We start from the raw sequence: 18,113 nt of genomic DNA on the forward strand, positions 1-18,113 counted from the left end.
TTAACAGTGAGACAGGGAGAGTAAGGTCTGGCCAAACAAACAGTTTTGAGGAAGATATGTTTCTCTTTTATTTTGAAAGGGAAATCCAACTCTCACTTTAACCTGTACGCTTTACGGCTGAGTGGACGTTTGTGTGTGCACCATAGTACTGTGTATGGTGTAACGATTTTAAAATTACAAATTCATCCCTCTGCCTCCCTGTGTCGCCAAATACACACACAACATTTAAACTTGTTAACATGAACACAACATCTACACTTGTGTTACATGAAGGGACTCATATGCCACCAAATCATAACAGAGCAGCAGATTCAGCACAGGACTTTTTGTTTTAAACTGACGACTTATGGAATAATACATACACTTCTACAGCTTTTATTCTCCATATTTGTTACCAGCTGCTTTTAACTATTTATGTCGTTGTTTTTGTCCTTTTGTACTATCAAAATCATAAAGCAATAACAACCCTCCACCCCCTTTGGGTGTAAATTTAGAAAAGAGGTTTAAGTAGGGAAACACAACAGCTTGTGTGCTGTGTCTTTGTGTTGACATCTTTGTTGGTGTCAGTGAGGTGAAACACAGACATAATGTGCTGATCTTTTTCTGACATTCTGAGTTGTCAGACACAAATTCAAACGCAGTCATGTTAGTGGATGTCAGAGGCATCATCACTCTCTCATTTTATTCATGTTTACTGGGTGTTTGACTTGTCTATTACACTGTGTACTCATAGTGATAATCTGCGCACATTTTATTCCACTAGAAATATCCGTTCAAAAAGAGCAAGTAGAAAAATCTATCCCTGTGTGAATTCTTTGACAAAGATCATGTAAACTTAACAGGATTTATATTGTTTTTAACAATGTATAAAATAATTATCACAAAGTGCAGCTCTGTAGAGAAAATATGAGGCTTTGCATACAAATTGCATCAAATTACACCCATCACAAATATAAGAGATCTGACTGTGGAACAAACAGATCTCCACAAAAGCAGCATAGAGATAAGCCCTTGCTTCATTAACGAGAAGGTCGTGTCCAAAGGTGATGAAGCTTGGTTTTTGTTTTCTTATTGCTTTGAGATAAAAAAAACAAAAAAACAAAAACAAAAAGCAATAAACCGCAAACAATATTCCAACCCATTTCATCACTGAGGGTAAGAGAAGCAGGAGCGTTACCTAAGCATGTGACAAAATGATTACAGTGTTTTTAAAATGAAAACCAAGGAGATAAATCATTTCAACTTATGTAACTGAAATAGACTTGTGCATTTTAGATTGTATTTTTAAATGTCTATGAAATTAAGTTTCTACAGATTAGTGCTAAATCATGCCATGAATCCTGTTCAGGAAAAAATATACAGCTACAAATGAAAGCTAATTCCTGACTTAGAGTTAATAGGCACTTTAAAGTACAGAAGCTCATTAGGTGACATTAGGGACAGGCACACTGCTTCATTGGGTCCTATGAACTGGATGGAAAAAGCTGGTGTGCAGGTATCCTGACGCAGGAAGTAAGACGGCAGTTTTTCTTCTGTAATTTTTTGTTTGTTTTTTTGTTTTTTGTTTTCCCAAAAGAATAATTTAGGACATGCTACCAGTGAAGGACAGTTTTTTGTCCCACTCCTGAGGTTTGCACAAAGTGCATAAGCAAAGACTATATTTTTCCAGACCAGATATTAGTTACTTCTTAGTTTCTTTCCTGCACTGGCAAAGTGCAAATATGTTCAGATGATTCAATTACTGTAATAACCAACCAACAAACTACTTCTCTGCACTTCTTCTTCTTCATTCTCTGTCAATTTTAACGTAAGGATTACACAACAGCTGAAACATTTTAAACTGGCCAAGTGTTTAAAAAAATGCAAATCTTTCTGGGTCTTCTTTGACAATTTTTGGAGATAAACATTTGATATTTGAAAACAGTCTAATATCAAATTTCATATTGCTAGTGTTACCTGCAGTGATCTGCATTCCCTAAAGTGACAGCATTGGGAAAAGAGAGGCCAAACCAAAGGATCAACAAAAAATGACAGCAAGAAACAACAAAATTACACAATTTCTTTAAATGAACCACTCATTAATTTAAATCTAGCTAAAATAGAGGTACATACTTTACTTGGTATATTTTTTAAAAAATATATATGATAAAATTTGCATAAAGTTTTGTCTTGGTAAAACCTCTTTGATTTCGTTGACCACTCTTCACTTTTGCTACAGTTAAAAACATGAGCACACCTCAAAACATAAAAACCACAGAGTTAAATAATACAGATACATTTCTGAAAACACAAAATACTTGGGTAAAAACGTGTTTGGGGTAAAATTCAAATCAATTAAAAACAGTCAATGAATTGCCTTCATCTGCAGTCTCTCTGAAGCCAGAGTGACATCACAGAGTGCCTCTGTGTTATCTCTCTTCAGGGAAAGTCACTACCGTCATAGATTACGGGTTTCTCCATGGTCAGATGGTAGAAGACTTTCTTGGAGATAAACCTGTTGGAAGAGGGTTTCTGATCAAAGGAGTGCAATCCAACTATGGGAAGCTGAGCCACAACAGAGAGCTGGTTTAAAGGACAAATGCATGCACCCATGCAGGCACACACACATACACAAATGTCCACTAGTGGCAGTGATGATCAAGAAAATGACAGTTTAAATATCTCAGTTATCACAAGCTTCTCTCGCTCTGAGAGAAAAATCAGTAGAAAGAGACTATACTGTGTCAGGGCTTCGTACCGTGAGAATGAGTTGTCAAAGATGAGTGTGTAGAGGCCGGGGTGGCGGACTTTCAGCTGGCCCTGAATTGTCTCTTTATGGGAATTGCAGCGGGTCAGCGGAATCAGGACCTGAGAGCAGAGCAGGGACATTGGTCTGAAATGAAACTCAGAACAGTCAAGAATTTTCCAGAGGTTGTCTGATAAATCACCTGACTGTTTCATCTAAAATATCATCTCTAATTCTTTTTTTATTTTGTATGGCATTTATGTTACCTTACATAACCCCTTTACCTTCAGGCATCAAGTATAAAATCATCATATGAAATATAATCGTCACATAAAACCATCAGAAGTATAATACGATGTCCACACAAAAAGGAGATAATATCAGAGGAGGGAGGGCATGGGAATCAAAAGATCAAAACATGTTTAAATACCCTGACATTTTAAGTGCAGGCTGTGAACCTCACCCTGCTGAGCAAGGCTGCCAACCTGCAGTGTTTTTCCACAGTCCACAGTAGGGGCCATTAAAGCCAGTGTTGGTGATAACTCCTTATTATGGCTTTTGAGTCATCTTCTATCACAGCAATTTCCAACCAGTAAAAAGCCTTTCCTTCAACCTTGTTTGCAACCTTTAATTTGAAATGACGTAACATTACCTTTGGTATTCACCTCCCTGGTCTCTTCTGGCAGCAGATGTACTAGAAGCTAATGAGGTCAAGGTCTCCCCACATGCCTCCATACTGTTTACTCCAACGAGCCCCGTCAAGTTAAAGAGGGTTGGCAGTAGTTCTTACCGTGTAAACGTAAAAACAGACACACTGAAGCATCTACCTTTGCTTGCTCCACCTGAGTGTCCATGGACTCCCGGTAAACCACGCTGAAGGAGATGCTTTTAGGCTCAGAGGAAAACATCCAGCTGATAGTTGGCCCACAGTCGCCCATAGCAACGGTTATCACGCTATAACAGCTGGATTTGATGAAGAGTTCCCTGGAACCGTCGCCAAACTGGGAGATATCATCAATGCTGAGGGGAACAGCCATCCTAGAATGAAAATACAATACACTGTAAGATGCATTAAAGTGGCATTAATTCAACAAGCACCAAGGTGAGTTAAAAATAGCACATGTGAGAAATATATCGAAGTAAACACTCACGTGACCTCTCCTGATTTGAGAAGGTTGATCTCTGAATCCTGAACGGTGGGGACGTGCTCCTCAGGGTCATCAGGGGTCACATCTCCTGTGCCGCTGCAAAAATCAATACAAGAAGCATCTTATTTTTAAGTTATGATAATCTTAGACCAGTGCATCTTAAAAAAGCAGAGTGTCCTGGTGTAGCCCACACAGAACAGCACTCCAAACATTTCAGTGATCTGCAGAGACCACGCAGCCATCTGATTAACATACTTATCAGGAGACACTCCTCTGATGATATCGTTGGGGAAATGAGGACATGAATACTTCAGAGTCAGGACTGTGTGTTTGAAACGGATGAAGAAGTTTACCCAGTGATTACCACCCATGCATTTTAATTGACAACACGAGCAAGTTTGAAAAAGTTTGGCCCCATTCACTTAATTTCAATTAATCAGTATCTCAGTTTCCTCACTGAGCTACATCTTTGTACGTTCTACAAGACGACAGTCTAAGAAACCTGCTTTTCACAAATCAAATATTTCTGCACGGATGTAACAAAGCCCATGAAGGAGTTCTGCGGTGCTGTTTTTAGTAAGTTCATCAGTAAAAAAACAAAAACATTTAAATCCCTAATTGCAATTTACCACCTGCTGAAGGCAAAGACATCTGACAGGACCCTCTGAAGCTTGAGGTGCACTGTGAATATGAGGGAGGGTTGACACAAAGGAAACAAACAACTCAAACTGCATCTAATTTTCTGCAATCAAATGAAACGTAGTGGGCAGTTACCTCCAAACTTTGAGAGCGCTGAGGATTTTAAAGACAAACTCAAGACCTCAGGACAAACTCTGTGGCTTTTACTTGAATTTCTAGTTAATAAATCTTCATATTTTCAGCTGTTTTATGGCATGACCTGTGATTTTCATTTACCAGTTTATTTTTCTAATAAAACCTACTTTTTGTTTCTGGTTTTCTTCACACATCGTCCCTCGTTTAACATTCTATTATTTTATCTTTAATAATTTATCTTTGTCTACTTTTTATGTCTTCTGTGTTTCTCAAATTTATGAGATAGTGTTTCTCACCTCCTGTTGTTATTGCTTTTTGTTTTTTCTTGGTAACATTGTCATTTATTGCTCTGTGCATGGATGGGGACTTTTTTTTTATTGCTTTTGTTCTGTAAGGAATACAGTGTTACTTTCTTTGGATGAAAAGTCCTATTCAAATTAAGTCTGAAGTCAAAACAACAGGGCAATCCAGACAAACACCTAAATGTTTGGCTGCTTTAAAATCAGGACACAATTTATACATGTATGCACTGCTCATAAACCCAATTCCTATTTGAATTTTAATCATCCAGCAATATATACAGTACAGAATGTATGTTTTCTTCTTATGACGTCCTCTGATAATTGTGCTTTAGGTGGTTGACACTTTTCTTGGTGCAAATGCTTGACCACTATGGCATGATATCAACATGATAGTTTAACACTTGTATGACCTCTCTGGATTCACCTAATGGGTCCAAGGAATTTAGTCACATACCAGGACGCACTGGCATTCATCAATACAAATTGCTTATAATTTAGACTTAGTTTGAATTTGATATTTGCAAAAATATGACAAAAATGTGTTTATCCTTCAGTTCTCTGGGATATGTGCTTCACTCACATATCTAGTGCTCCCGGAGGTCGTCGGTCCTGTTCCCCCTCCATGGAGCCTCCTGTTGTCTGAGAGGTGGTGTCACTGTCGTAGACACCGTTCACTTCCTCTTCTGTGATGATATCGAAAGCTCCATCCTCAGATCGGTTGCTGGGGTCAGAGACTGGGAAGAATCGATGGGTGTAACTGATTGCATGACTGAAACACGGTACAGAAAACATCTACAACCATCTTATTCTCATAAGCATTGTGGAAAGTACAAAGTATGTTTGTTTGTTTGTGTGTGTGTGTGTGTATAAACTTACAGCACTAAATGTCCACTCTTCAACATGCTGATGTTCAGACAGTTTGGTACTCAGTAGTTATCACTACATTATTTCAAAAGTACTCATTACACTCTGCACTGCACTGTAAAATTTAATCTGTATCTGATATGGTTGTGACACACACACTCACACTCTCGAAAGGTGTAAATACTAGAAGCTACACAGCTGTGACAGGTGTGTATGCAGCTTCTTCCTCTGAATGAAATGTCAACCTCTTCCCTTTTTGTGTACTGCATAAAAAGTTTGTAGTTTCTGTCCCTGTTCCTCAATCTGACAAAGATGGTCTTTTCACTTCTGCTTTCCTGATAACATACAAGAAAAAATGATTGAGGCTTAAAAAACTACAGTGATAACCTCTTGTGCCAGATGGTTGATTTAGCTTATAGCGTTTGGTTATGTGTTGTTCTTCCGATCGTGCCTCTCACCTGTCACCCTGGGAGTGGGTTTGTATGGGGCTGGTGCAGGAGGTGGTTGAGGTCCCATTACAGGTGGAGGAGGTTGGATATCTGAAGGACTCAGCTCTGCCTCTGTGAACCTCTCCACCACTGCACTGCTTTGGGTGTAACAGTCCCTGCAGCAGCGCTCCTTCTTCCCACTGTGCTTCGTCATCACGAAGTTGTTGCTGCAGTAGTAGCAGAAGATGCGACCACAGAGCCTAGAAAATATAATGTTAACATCACATATGCTCTTTTGTCACAACAAACATACTCCTTGAATGTTGAGTGTGCACAGGTAATGCTTGTCTGAAATAGTCTGAAAATCAAAGTAGAGTACTATAGTATTTATGGACTTGTAAAAGACAGACAGTACAGTAAGGCTCCAATGCCAATTGAAAACCCACCTGCAGTGATGTCGGCGCAGCCACCAGGTGAACTGGCCTTGGCAGTCAAGACAGTGAGTGGCTTCTTTATCCACCAACCACCAGCGCTCCTCTGCTCGCAGTTTCTGCTCAAATTCCAGAGCATCTGACTTCTGCCACAGAGCATCTTTGTCCCTAAAGGAATTAACAAAAAAGACATAAGCATGGAAGTTTAATACTGATCTGTGCAATCTGTATAGTTTTCGCTTGAATGAATTCAGCTTTATTGCTGGCTGTTATAACTGTGTTGAACTGTGAAAACACTTGTGCTCAGTATTTCATAGCAGCTACTACATAGAAGGGAGCTATAATAACTATAAAGAAACTGCTCATGATATCTGATATGATTATCTGTGTATATATTTCCATCATCAGGATCCACCCACTTGTCCTGGACTGTGAGTTTGTATATACTCAAATATATAGTATACCATATACTGACTTTGATGTTATACTCTTCACCCTGTTGAAAATTAGCCTCATTTTCCCCAAACAAGCCAGCTGATAAAAACTATGAAAGCACACACTGTACAAGAGCACAAAAGACTGAAATGATGTGGGAACCTCCCGAGGGAGTTGACTGAATTGTATTTGTGTTTCATCCCTTACAGAGTATGAAAGCTTTGTGAACCAAGGAGGAAACAGTGCTGGCTGAATCCAGTGAAGAATGTAACATGAAAGGTGTCATTCTCTTCCGTCTTGTCTCTGTAGCACAGGTGTTGGGCTCTCCGCGTTACTTTTCCTGCTCTCTTTTTTGTCTAAGTCTTTCATTCAGACCTGTTCCTAGTCTACTATGCAGCATTCACATAAGCCTTTTTTCCCTCTTCCTGCTCCTCAGACCTCGTTTTCCAATAGAGTAACAACATCAGAGAACTCTTGCTCTTGTTGGAAGAATCAATTCAAAAGAGCAAGCAGCAACCAAACATTGACAAACAAAGAAAACATGAACTTAAACCCTGAATCCCTTCGCCTGTTGCACTGACTGCCTCAGTGTGGCTGACGGCAGAGCCAAACCTTACCGGATAAGCTCAATGAGCCGCTCTTCAAGGTTGGTCTTGGTTCTGTTGAGGTCATCGATCTCTGCAGTCATCCTCAGGTACTGGTTTTGCTTGTCAGACTCCGTTGTGTCAAGTTTCTGCTTCAGTTCCTCACACATATTTTGCACAGCCAGGTGCGCTGCTTCAGCACTGAAGAGAATAGACCATGAGTATCTTTCTTTTTTTTTTTTCCATAAGATATTGTTGAAATGTGTGAGTGGTCATGAACGCACCTGCTTGCTGCATCTTTAAATTGCTGTATCTCGCTTTCACTCTCGCGGAGGGTTGCTTCGGTCTTTGTGATGTGAGCATCCTTCTCGCCAGTTAGCTGCAAGTACTGCTCATTCACAGCCTTCAAGCATGCACAAAAATATCTGTCAGTGTCTGTCAGTATGACACTTGAATTTCATTTGTTTCTGTTCTGAAAGTTCCTGTTGAACGCCGATGGCAATGTAAAATCAGTATCTCAAGTGGTCCAACAAAATTCTAATTTCAGAGGTAATATATTGTATTTCTCGATGAAGAGCCTTCCTTTTTAGAGTAATACATAATGTTTCATATGCATCTTTCAACAGACAGCATACAGAAACACGCTATTCACTAATACTAGTCCCAGTCAATCTCCTCACTCAAATCCAAAAAAACAACATTTGTAGAAATCATATTATAATCATATTATAATCATCTAAATATGTCAAACGGACATATGAATGATCAAAGCAATTTCCTGAAGCTATTAATTCTATTAGTGATTTTAAACCTATATTGCATCTATACCTGTAATGGGAATCTAATATATTCCACCATAAAAGACAACTGTTCAAGCAATCAAAGAGTCTCATGCAATCATCATCAACTAATCAACTGGTCGTTATGTTGCATGTAGTAAGTAGTTTCCTACTTGTTTCCTGCAAATAACAATGAAGGTGTTAGGGTCTGTTTCAGGTTATGTTTTGTTTACAATCTTGCACTACTGACAGCTACCTATCCACAGTCTTCCCTTAATCATGTATGGTTTCCTATAGTCTTGAAAAAGTGAGAACATCACAGGCAATGTATTTTTATATACAGTACACTCCAGAGACCAAATAACCCATTCTTACACCACCATGTGTGTCCTTATGATATAACTATGAATTATGCCATAACTATGAATTATGAAAGACACACACACCTCTAGCTCAGACACTCTGGCCTGCAAGCTGGAAACGTTCTTCAGCTCCTCCTGCAGCTGGGTTTTCACTTTGTCCAGCTGTTCATTCACATTCTGAAATGGGATAATAACATAGTAAAATGAGAGAATGGAAAAGAAGATATAAACATTTGTACCATACTTCATGGCTTTCCAATCCTGTAGTTATTGTGATACTGAGCTGACAGGACGTACAGTAGATCAAAATTGCCATTAGCAAAAGCTAGGATGCTACCATTGGTGTGCATATCTGGATCTAATAAACTATTGTAAAATGTAATAGAGAATAGAAATTATTTGAAATGACTGAAAAAAAAGGCATAATTAAAATTTCTGCAAATCTTAATTTGGCTGCCTGACTCACCTTCATCTGGGTCTGATGATTCATGTTCTCAGAGCTGATCTGGAACTTGACAGCATCCATCTCCTCTCTGCTGGAGTCCTTGATGCCCTGCACTTGGGTCTTGGCTTTTTGCAGCTGCTCCTGGAGCTCTGTGATAGTTCCTGGAAGTGTCTGCTTCTGTGTCAGCTCCTCTTTTAGTTTGTTATTCTCCAGTCGTAGTTCTGTCATGCAGTCTTCGAGGTGCTCCACCACTTTCTCCAGCTCTTCAATCCTGGCAGTGTCGCCTGCCCAGTGCTCTCTGGCCTCTTCTTTCTCTGCACTCAGTTTACAGATGGTCATCCCCAGCTCTGCCATCTCGGTGTTGGCCCTGTGCAGACCCTCACGTGTCTCATTGTTTTCTAGGACCAGCCTGTCGTTTTCTGCCTTGAGTGTGGACAGCTCTTCTCGAATGGCAGCTGCAGAGATAGCCAGCTCCGCATGGGCAGCTACTTCACTGTCACGCTGTTCAATAAGAACCTCTTCTTTCTTTTTGCACTCCATCAGCTCTGCTATGTGCTTCTGGTTTAGTTCCTCTGTCTGAGCTTTAAGCTGCTCAGTCAGAGTCCTGAGCTCATCTCTTTGGGCTTGTGTCACCTCGAGCTGTGCTTGAGATTTCAGCTTTTCCTCCCCAGACCTCTGCACCTGCACCCTGAGGTCCAGAATCTCTGCCTGGAGCCTGGACACTTCTTTCATGTTCACCTCCAACTGGCCCTCAACCACAGCCAGTTTGCCTGTCACTTCTTGGTTCTCCTTTACTTGGACAGCACTCCTCTCCAGCTGAGATTTCTCCATCGTCTGCTTCTCAGAGGTCACCCTTTCGATCACTTCTGTCTGTCTTGCACAGGTCGCTTCTGCATCAGCTTTGGCGGTCTCAAGTTCCTTTTCCCTGGCCTCCAGAGCTTTTAACTTGGACTGCAGCTCATCAAGCTTATTCTCTTTACTCTCTAGCTGGGCCTCTTTGCTTTGGAGCTGCTCTTGAAGACTGGCTTCATTCTTACGTGAAGCTCCTAAATTCTTCTCCAACTCTCCGATCTGCCCGTGAACGCTCTTCAGGTCTGCCTGCATGCGGCTAAGAGCTGCCTTCACGGTATCTTGCTCGTCTCTCAGACTCTGGTTCTCCTGCTCGAGCCGCTTCGACGTGGTGTCTGAGAGTTTTGCAGCCATGGTGGCCCGCTGCAGACCTTCGTCCAGCTTGCGGTTCTCCTCACGCAACCGCTTCTCTTTCTCATCCACCGTCACCTTGGTGTCATCCAGCTGGCCTCGGAGCTGTTTCTCAGAGGCCCTTAGAGATGCTAATTCAGCTTCAAGCACTGCTCTGTTGTCTGCCATCTCCTTCTTCAACTCCTCGTTTCTCTTCACAGTCACCAGCAGCTTCTCATTCAGTTCCATCAAGTTGGCACACTGTGTCTTGTAGTCTTCTATCTTTGTCGTGTGTTCTTTGACGTTACCCTCCAGCTCAGACAGTCTTGATGTCAGTTTTTCCCTTTCTGTGTTCAGGCTTTGGTTCTTGGTTTGTAGTTGTTGTAGTGTCTCACAATTGGAGGTTAACTCTGTCTCTTTCTTTTCCACTTGCTCTTTGAGAGTTTTAACTTCTGCTTCTAAAGTTTCCTTCAAGCCACCAATGTTCTTTTGCATTTCATCTTTATCTTCTTGCGCCATCCTCTTCACCACCTGCATCTCTTTCTCATTCTCTTCTAGACATCTTTGGAGGTCCTGCAGCTGCCTTTGTAGATTGTTTGCTTCCTTCTCTCTCAATGACAAGGCTCCCTGCAGCTTGTCAAGGGCACTACACTGCTCTTCCACCTTCACCTCCAACTTGGCTTTCTCCTCAGACAGAGATGTCACTAATGCTCCAACTTTTGCTTCACTGTCCTTTGCAGCTGCCTCTTTGACTCTCAGGTCTTCTTCCAGCCTTTCTGCCTGCCTCTTCTTGTCTTCTGCCTCCGCCACAGCTTCAATCTTCCCTTTTTCTGCTTCTTTCAACCTGTCCAACAACTCATGTATCTTTTGTGCAGAATCAAAGTAGCTGGCTGCCTGCTGCCCCTTCTCACTCAGAACCCCATCCAACTTGGCCATGAGTTCTATGTTCTTCCCCTCTGCAGCAAACAACTTGTCTTGGAGCAGGTGGTGCTCAGCCTCTGTGGCTTTTTCCCTTGTTTTGATTGCTTCCAGCTCTCTGGACATGGCTGCTTCTCTCCCCTGAAAAGCCTTGAGTTCTCCTTGCAAGCCCCGCTGCTCCTCCTGGGCAGCAAGGGACACATCCAGCTGCCTCTGGAGCTCCACCACTACACGCCTGAGCTCAGAAGCCTCCTCGCCTAACTGCTGCACCTTATCATGGAGTTCCCGCTGCTTCAACTCTGACTGATCCAGCTCTAGACGAAGGTCTTCAACTGTGCTGGCATCTTCAGTGCAGGCAGGCAGGGACTCATTAAGGTCATTCAGCAGACTCTGTCCATAGTCAGGGCTACCGGGGAACTCAGGTGCTTGCTAGACAGTTGTAAGAGCAACCAGAGGAAGGGAAGGAAGGAAAGAATATTATGTAATAATAATTTATTTTCAAATCATGGTGAAATGAAAGGACATCTTTAGAAACACAGGTCAGTTACCTGAGAGTAGGTACTGGCAAGACTGTTAATGCTGGAACTGCGACTGGGTGGTTTCCACATGTGGCCGGGTGAGTTTGCACTTCCCAGTGTTCGCCTGTTGATTAAAAAAAAAGAAAAGCGACACTGAAAACACTGGTATATATCACATCCTGACTAAACCCAGAGCCAGTACAAAACAAAGGCTATACAAGACAGTTCTTCTTTAACCAGGTATTAATGATTTAGATATCTGCAAGACTTAAAGGTATAGTTCACCCAGAATTCAAATTTCTCACTCATTATCAAACTCATTATTTTTACTCACCCTCATGTTAACTGAGAGCTGTGAGAATTTTCAGAGTCCTCCGTGCCTTCTCTGAGTTACGGGGGGTCCGCGCAGCAGTATTTGTCCATATAATGTTTGTGAATGGATACCACTTTTCTTCGTCCAAAAAGACACACCAAAAAACATCCAAATACCTCCATAGTGCTCGTCTGTAATGTCCCTCTTGTATTGAAGCCCCGACATGAGAAATTGTTCCGAAAAAAATTAAATAAGTATTTCAAGCTTGTTTGTAGCGGAAGCTCCCAGTGTCTCAGTTCATGTCGGGGGCTTCAGTACAAGAGGGACATTACAGACGAGCAGTATGGAGGTATTTGGATGTTTTTTGGTGTGTCTTTTTGGACGAAGAAAAGTGGTATCCATTCACAACCATTACTGTATATGAACAAATACTGCTGCGCGGACCCCCCCGTAACTCAGAGAAGGCACGGAGGAATTCTCACAGCTCATAGTCGACATGAGGGTGAGTAGATAATGAGTGAAATTTGAATTTTGGGTGAACTATCATTAATCATAGCTTTCATTTGCTCTATATGTTTTTTTTCAAGATTTCTCACATTGATTACCTCGCAAAAGTGGGCCAGGAGGCATCAAGATCATGTCCTCTGGAGGCCACATCAAACTGGACCTCATTGAGTTCATACAGGTGGTTGATGATATCAACACTGAGGTGGGGCTTCAGGAAGGGGCTTCTTACATAGTACCAGTCACTGTGGGAAAGGAGAAGAGGATGTGGTCAAATTAACACATACGTACATGTACTGTAGAGGAACAATTAGGGAGAAGTTCAGTCTCACACACTGACCCTTGACCCCTTCAGCTCAAAGGGGGGGAACTGGTTACTCAAACAAAAGGTTTAGAAATTTGTCAGTAATATGGAAATAATCTTTGACATCAAATAACAGTAATGACCCCTTTTAAGTTAAGATTCTTCTCCATGCAGTCCAAGGCGTATCTACAACACACCTGTTTTGACTTCTGGTAAAATCATTGAAAATGTAATGCTTCTTAATATTTAAACCACTGTTTATATTCCACCACTGACTTCATTAGTCCGTGACCGTTTTACCTGGTGACTCTCTGGTTCATCAGGCACTGCTGTAGTGTGTCAGCCAGTCGCTGATGTACAAGGGAGTAGCGAATAAATGCTCTTCCCTTCCCTAGAGATGTCTTCAGCTATCAAAGCAGAGGAAGACGTTGTTTTATACATTGTTTTTAGACAGTGTTTACATCACAGTCACAGATATTCCAGACACAAAAAAACTATCATGTAAACCCTAACTAATTATTTGATTATTTACTGCTTAATTGTTGGAACAAACAAATGACATATTAAACCTAAACTGCAACAGAAATGTTCATAAAGTGATGCTGAACACATCCAATATTCAAATCAAATACAGGGATGCATGCAACACATCAGTACCAGGATTTAGAAGTAATTTCTTGTGTTTTAAGTGTTTTAAAAAGCAATACTATGTGTTGTGTCTCTCTACAATAAGAAATGAGAAAGAAAATTATCATAAAAAAAGTTCTGTGTCTTTTTAAAGGAGGAAATACATAATAGGGAAATAGATTCTTTCTACTTCCTGGTGGTTTTGTGGTTATCTAAAATTAATGTAACAAGAATCTTCATACTTCAGTGATGGATTTGACAAAGCGGATCCCATCATTGGCTCCTTTTATTTTAGCCAGACAGTCAGTGAAGTAATCCCAGTAGTCCTTCTTTGTACCGAGAAACGTGGTTTTCTCCTTCTGGTCAAACTGAGAGAAAGACATATGTGGTTACTTATGGATTCTTATTTGAGGCAGGAGATACTCTTTAGGGATAACATTTTAAGAAAAGCAAGAATTTTGAGTTTCTTCTTAAAAATGTATTTTATCTAGCATCTCAAAAATGTGTAATAATCAAATGACAAAATAACTGATTATGCTAGACTCTATTTTGAGAGCATTTATTATAAGTAATAAAGGACTTTTACTACAACCCAGAGTGCCTTGGACCTTTCAGTTTTGGACTGCCTGTATATTTTTTGACAACTTACCTGTACCAGGACAGTCTTCATGCTGTTTTTATTTTATCTTTGATCCTACTCATCCTTTGTCCTTGAAAAGCACCTGAGTGGTTTATTGACTTCATTCCTACCCAGGACAGCACTCACTTTTTTCTATTTTTCATTTATATTGTTTCTTTTATTTCAAATTAGTGTTGTCTCACTTGAAAACACATTTTCACACTCACAGTGAAGAATTGAGATTCCTACCTGTAGCAGGTACTCAAGTTTGTAGGAGAATTTGTGCAAATTGGTACTGTCATCTGTGATTGGCTCTCCACTTTCCCTGTACTCCTTCGCAAGCTCTGCAACGGCCTCTGAAATTCACAGACATGAGTTCAAGAAAGAGTAAATACTTCTGAAATAACAAGTAACACCAATATTAACCTTAGAAAAACATTTAAAATGTATTTTAACATCTAGGGGTGATGTAGTTAATACTCTACAGTAGTACTGTCATCAGGGACACAGGAAACAGGAAAACAGGAGACAATATTACATTAGAAAGATCCACTGGGAAAAGGAATAGGTAGAAATTCTTGATCTATTTCCAGAGCACCTTGATCTCTCCGGTGCCTAAATCCCCAACTTTTCTCATTGTTTTTTTTTTCCAGTGCCACCCTCTCCATGCACAGCCACACATCAAAAACTTGCCTCGTATCCATCGTAAAAACTGGAAGGACACCCGTGAGGGGTGCAACCTTAGCACGCACTGTCTGTCTCGCTGCATGCTGACAGATGCTTCCACCACACCCTTACTAGCCAAACATGAGGTCAGATGTATGTTTTTTCCAAATTATTTGATGAGCATCAGAGGTAAAATAGTTCCAGGCTTGAAAATTGTACTCTCAGACTTGACGAAGAGACTGAGGTCATGACATCACGGTAAACCTCCCTGACTCCTCTTTTTCTGCTCTTCAGTCACACCATGTCAGCCAACAACTGCCTGTTGCCAGTCTATTCAGCACACGCGCACAGACACACACACACAAACACACACATAAAGCTGGCGTACCATGCAGATCTCGGATAATCCTCTGGAGTTGGCTCTCCCCTACGGTAGCCCCAGTAGCCATGGCCCCACCGCTCTCTCCCTGGCAACCAGGGGTCACAGGGTCACATACAGTCTGCTGAATCAGAGAATCAGAATCAGACAGGAACAAAAGACTCACATGAATAGTCAAACATACTCTCTCATGCATGGGCAAACTTATACACTAAAATGTGCTAAACATTGATGAGAGTTTTTTGACAACTATGTTGACAAGCTCTGTGCAGAAAGTGCAAAAGTCTCTTGTACATGAAAGCCGGTCTGCCAGAGGTACATTGGTCACATACAGTTTGACCTCCATGACCTGTGTAATGTAAAATGTCTCTCTCCACATTCTGATCTTCTGACTACCACCTATTGTTCAACTGTAACCCATTATCTGCCATTTGATGGATCTTTGTTTCTGTAACATTCAATCAGTACATTTTGACATAACTGCAACAGATGAACGTTTCTGAACTGATGATTTACTTAAGGGTTAGATGGGTTTCTTTGATGTGTTTTTTAACAAGTAATTTTATCACTGTAGGAACAATAAGATAAATATCCCGCTTCTACCTAGGTAAACCTCCCATACTTATCTGTAAACAGAGTTATTCTTCACTGAAATCTACCTGTTGCAAATAGTATCAGACATAATCTCCTCTGCAAAATCGTAAAATAGTAAAGTGCTGTTTCCACTACGTTCATAAAATACCAAAGTATTACAGCTAAGATTACCATGGAGTGAGGTCACCACACTTCACAAGTAAAATATAAAATTATATCACAGTGTGTTTATAGCCGATACCACAGGATATTGTGTAGGCGTTTGTGTTAACTAACCTCTTGTAAATGAGGAAGTAAACAAAGCAATTCACAAACAGGCCTGTGACTGTGTATCACCTAAAAACAACGGTGTCAATGTGGTTTTGCTGTGGCAGTGGTAGGCTGACACTCTCAATATAAACACAGAAGCATTCACACTATGGTTAAAGTTAAACTTCGTCTCATGTTACGTTTGACGTTGGAATGGTTAAGCTAACAGCTAACAGGCTATTTAACCAGGAGTTGTGAAAACCTCAATAACGGTTATAAAACGCTAACTAGCAGCCCTGACAGTGATAATATTACTTTTGATACGTCTACGACACACAAATAAACAGACAACCTGTCAGTTTACGTTTCAACAGACGACAGTTTGTGTCTTCTTAAGTTTAGACCTTGATACTGACCACTGGACAAATATTTTTTGAAAGCAACCGTGACAACAGCGTGGCAAAGTATCTTAGAGAATATTAAATGTTTCTAGGTAGCTGAAGGTAGAAAAAGAAGAAAATAATAACTTTGACATACTTTTAGTGGTATTATTCAAGCCCATAACAACCCAGGACGTTTGTGCGTGCAGACACACTTGTTGTATCTTTGTTGAGTGACTGACGCGGTCTCGTCCACTCACAGAGCGACTCGTAGCCCTCGGACCAATGGCTGCGAGGTTGGTAGGCGGGACCAAGCGACTGTAGTTTGGTTGCCGCAGCAGAGTAAACAGAGGTGTCATGTGATCTATGACAAATGTAAATGTTTGTCCCAGTTTTTTGTGGTGGATTTGTTCCCCTCACAGCTGTGCGGATCTGGCTCTTATGATTCGTGAGGCGGTTTGCGTATTTCATGGTAATATTGTAAGGAATATAGCATGGAAGACATGACCTTCACCATAGCCAACCATGTTACATGACAATATGTTTAGTTTGTTAAGTTGTAGGCCTACTCGGCCTCTGAAAACAGTTGGAGGCCAAGAGTTTTCAGTGTCTGCGGTATCAATCAATCAATCAATCAATCAATCAATCAATCAATCAATCAATCAATCAATCAATCAATCAATCAATCAATCAATCAATTTTTTTCTATCTATCTATCTATCTATCTATCTATCTATCTATCTATCTATCTATCTATCTATCTATCTATCTATCTATCTATCTATCTATCTATCTATCTGTCTGTCTGTTGAGAAGCCTGTTTGTTGAATTTCTGTTCAGAATCAGTCTATCCAGGAGCCTATAGTTTTTATGTAAGCTGACAGACAGTTGCAATTTCGACCTTGCTAGAGGTGTGGGGCCCTCGTCATCAGTCAGTACCAGGAACCGAAAACACAACCTGAAATAATTAAAAACACCCTCTGTGGAGTTCTCTTTAGCTACTGTATGAAAGAGAGGAAGCAATGCATCTAACAACATATCAGTCACATCAAACAGAAGGTAAGTTTTTTTTTTGGTTTTTGTTCATTTTGCTTTGTCTGTGTTTTATCTTTTTCTTTAGGATAGGCTACTATTTCCATAGAAATTTGACATTTGATTTTTTTTTTTTGACAGACAGTTTTATCCAAAGCATTTAGCACATGAGGGCTCATTAACAAAGTTCACTGAAGAAGAAGACTTTGGCACTAATCTATTCAATAAGTGCAAGGAAATCAGACAAAATGAGTGCACTGAGAGCACAACAAGTGCTAATTATTAAACATGTGTTATAGAAAGAAAGAACTCCCAGGAGATGAGTCTTCAAGAGATTCCTGAGGGTAAAGAGAGATGCCGCTGCTCTGACAGTGTTCAGTAGGGTGGATTCGCCTAATGTGGGACACTGCCTAATGTGGGACACTTAAGCTTAAATGGTTGTAGGTCTTCCTATAGCAAAAGAAAGTTAATGTAAATGTGGTCTCACACAAGCTGTGATATTGCATTATCAAAATCACATGACATCTCAAATGTCCAATCATAGGTTTAGGAGG

At 40.6% G+C, this 18,113-nt stretch overlaps 1 protein-coding gene across 3 annotated transcripts; it reads right to left on the reverse strand.

Moving 5' to 3' along the window:
• Window positions 1–650: 650 nt before the first annotated feature.
• On the reverse strand, window positions 651–16,749 carry fyco1a (FYVE and coiled-coil domain autophagy adaptor 1a). 3 transcript variants are annotated; one of them, XM_085774142.1, is made up of 18 exons: window positions 16,685–16,749; window positions 15,314–15,425; window positions 14,509–14,615; window positions 13,883–14,008; window positions 13,314–13,420; window positions 12,811–12,954; window positions 11,923–12,016; window positions 9,299–11,803; window positions 8,917–9,009; window positions 7,976–8,094; window positions 7,725–7,892; window positions 6,688–6,840; window positions 6,272–6,501; window positions 5,530–5,683; window positions 3,877–3,969; window positions 3,553–3,763; window positions 2,738–2,847; window positions 651–2,494 (listed from the first exon to the last, which is right to left on the reverse strand). In XM_085774142.1, exons 2-18 carry the CDS (start codon window positions 15,372–15,374, stop codon window positions 2,419–2,421), a joined length of 4,551 nt encoding a protein of 1,516 aa, XP_085630268.1. In that variant the 5' UTR covers window positions 15,375–15,425; window positions 16,685–16,749; the 3' UTR covers window positions 651–2,418. The 3 variants fall into 3 exon arrangements, with proteins under 3 accessions (XP_085630268.1, XP_085630269.1, XP_085630272.1); XM_085774143.1 differs by having other exon boundaries at window positions 15,314–15,428; XM_085774146.1 differs by lacking the exons at window positions 651–2,494; window positions 2,738–2,847; window positions 3,553–3,763; window positions 3,877–3,969; window positions 5,530–5,683 and adding an exon at window positions 6,006–6,148.
• Between the last annotated feature and the right edge of the window lie 1,364 nt (window positions 16,750–18,113).

Source organism: Trachurus japonicus, chromosome 4, assembly GCF_045865225.1.
Source record: "Trachurus japonicus isolate A0001 chromosome 4, Traja_1.0".
Classification (NCBI taxonomy): Eukaryota; Metazoa; Chordata; class Actinopteri; order Carangiformes; family Carangidae; genus Trachurus; species Trachurus japonicus.

Coding starts and splice junctions, on each gene's coding strand:
- fyco1a (XM_085774142.1), bottom strand. CDS start 15,374: ATGGCTACTGGGGCTACCGTAGGGGAGAGCCAACTCCAGAGGATTATC. Junction 12,955..13,313: donor ATGAACCAGAGAGTCACCAG/GTAAAACGGTCA, acceptor CCTTTCCCACAG/TGACTGGTACTATGTAAGAA. Junction 6,502..6,687: donor CTGCGCCGACATCACTGCAG/GTGGGTTTTCAA, acceptor TATATTTTCTAG/GCTCTGTGGTCGCATCTTCT.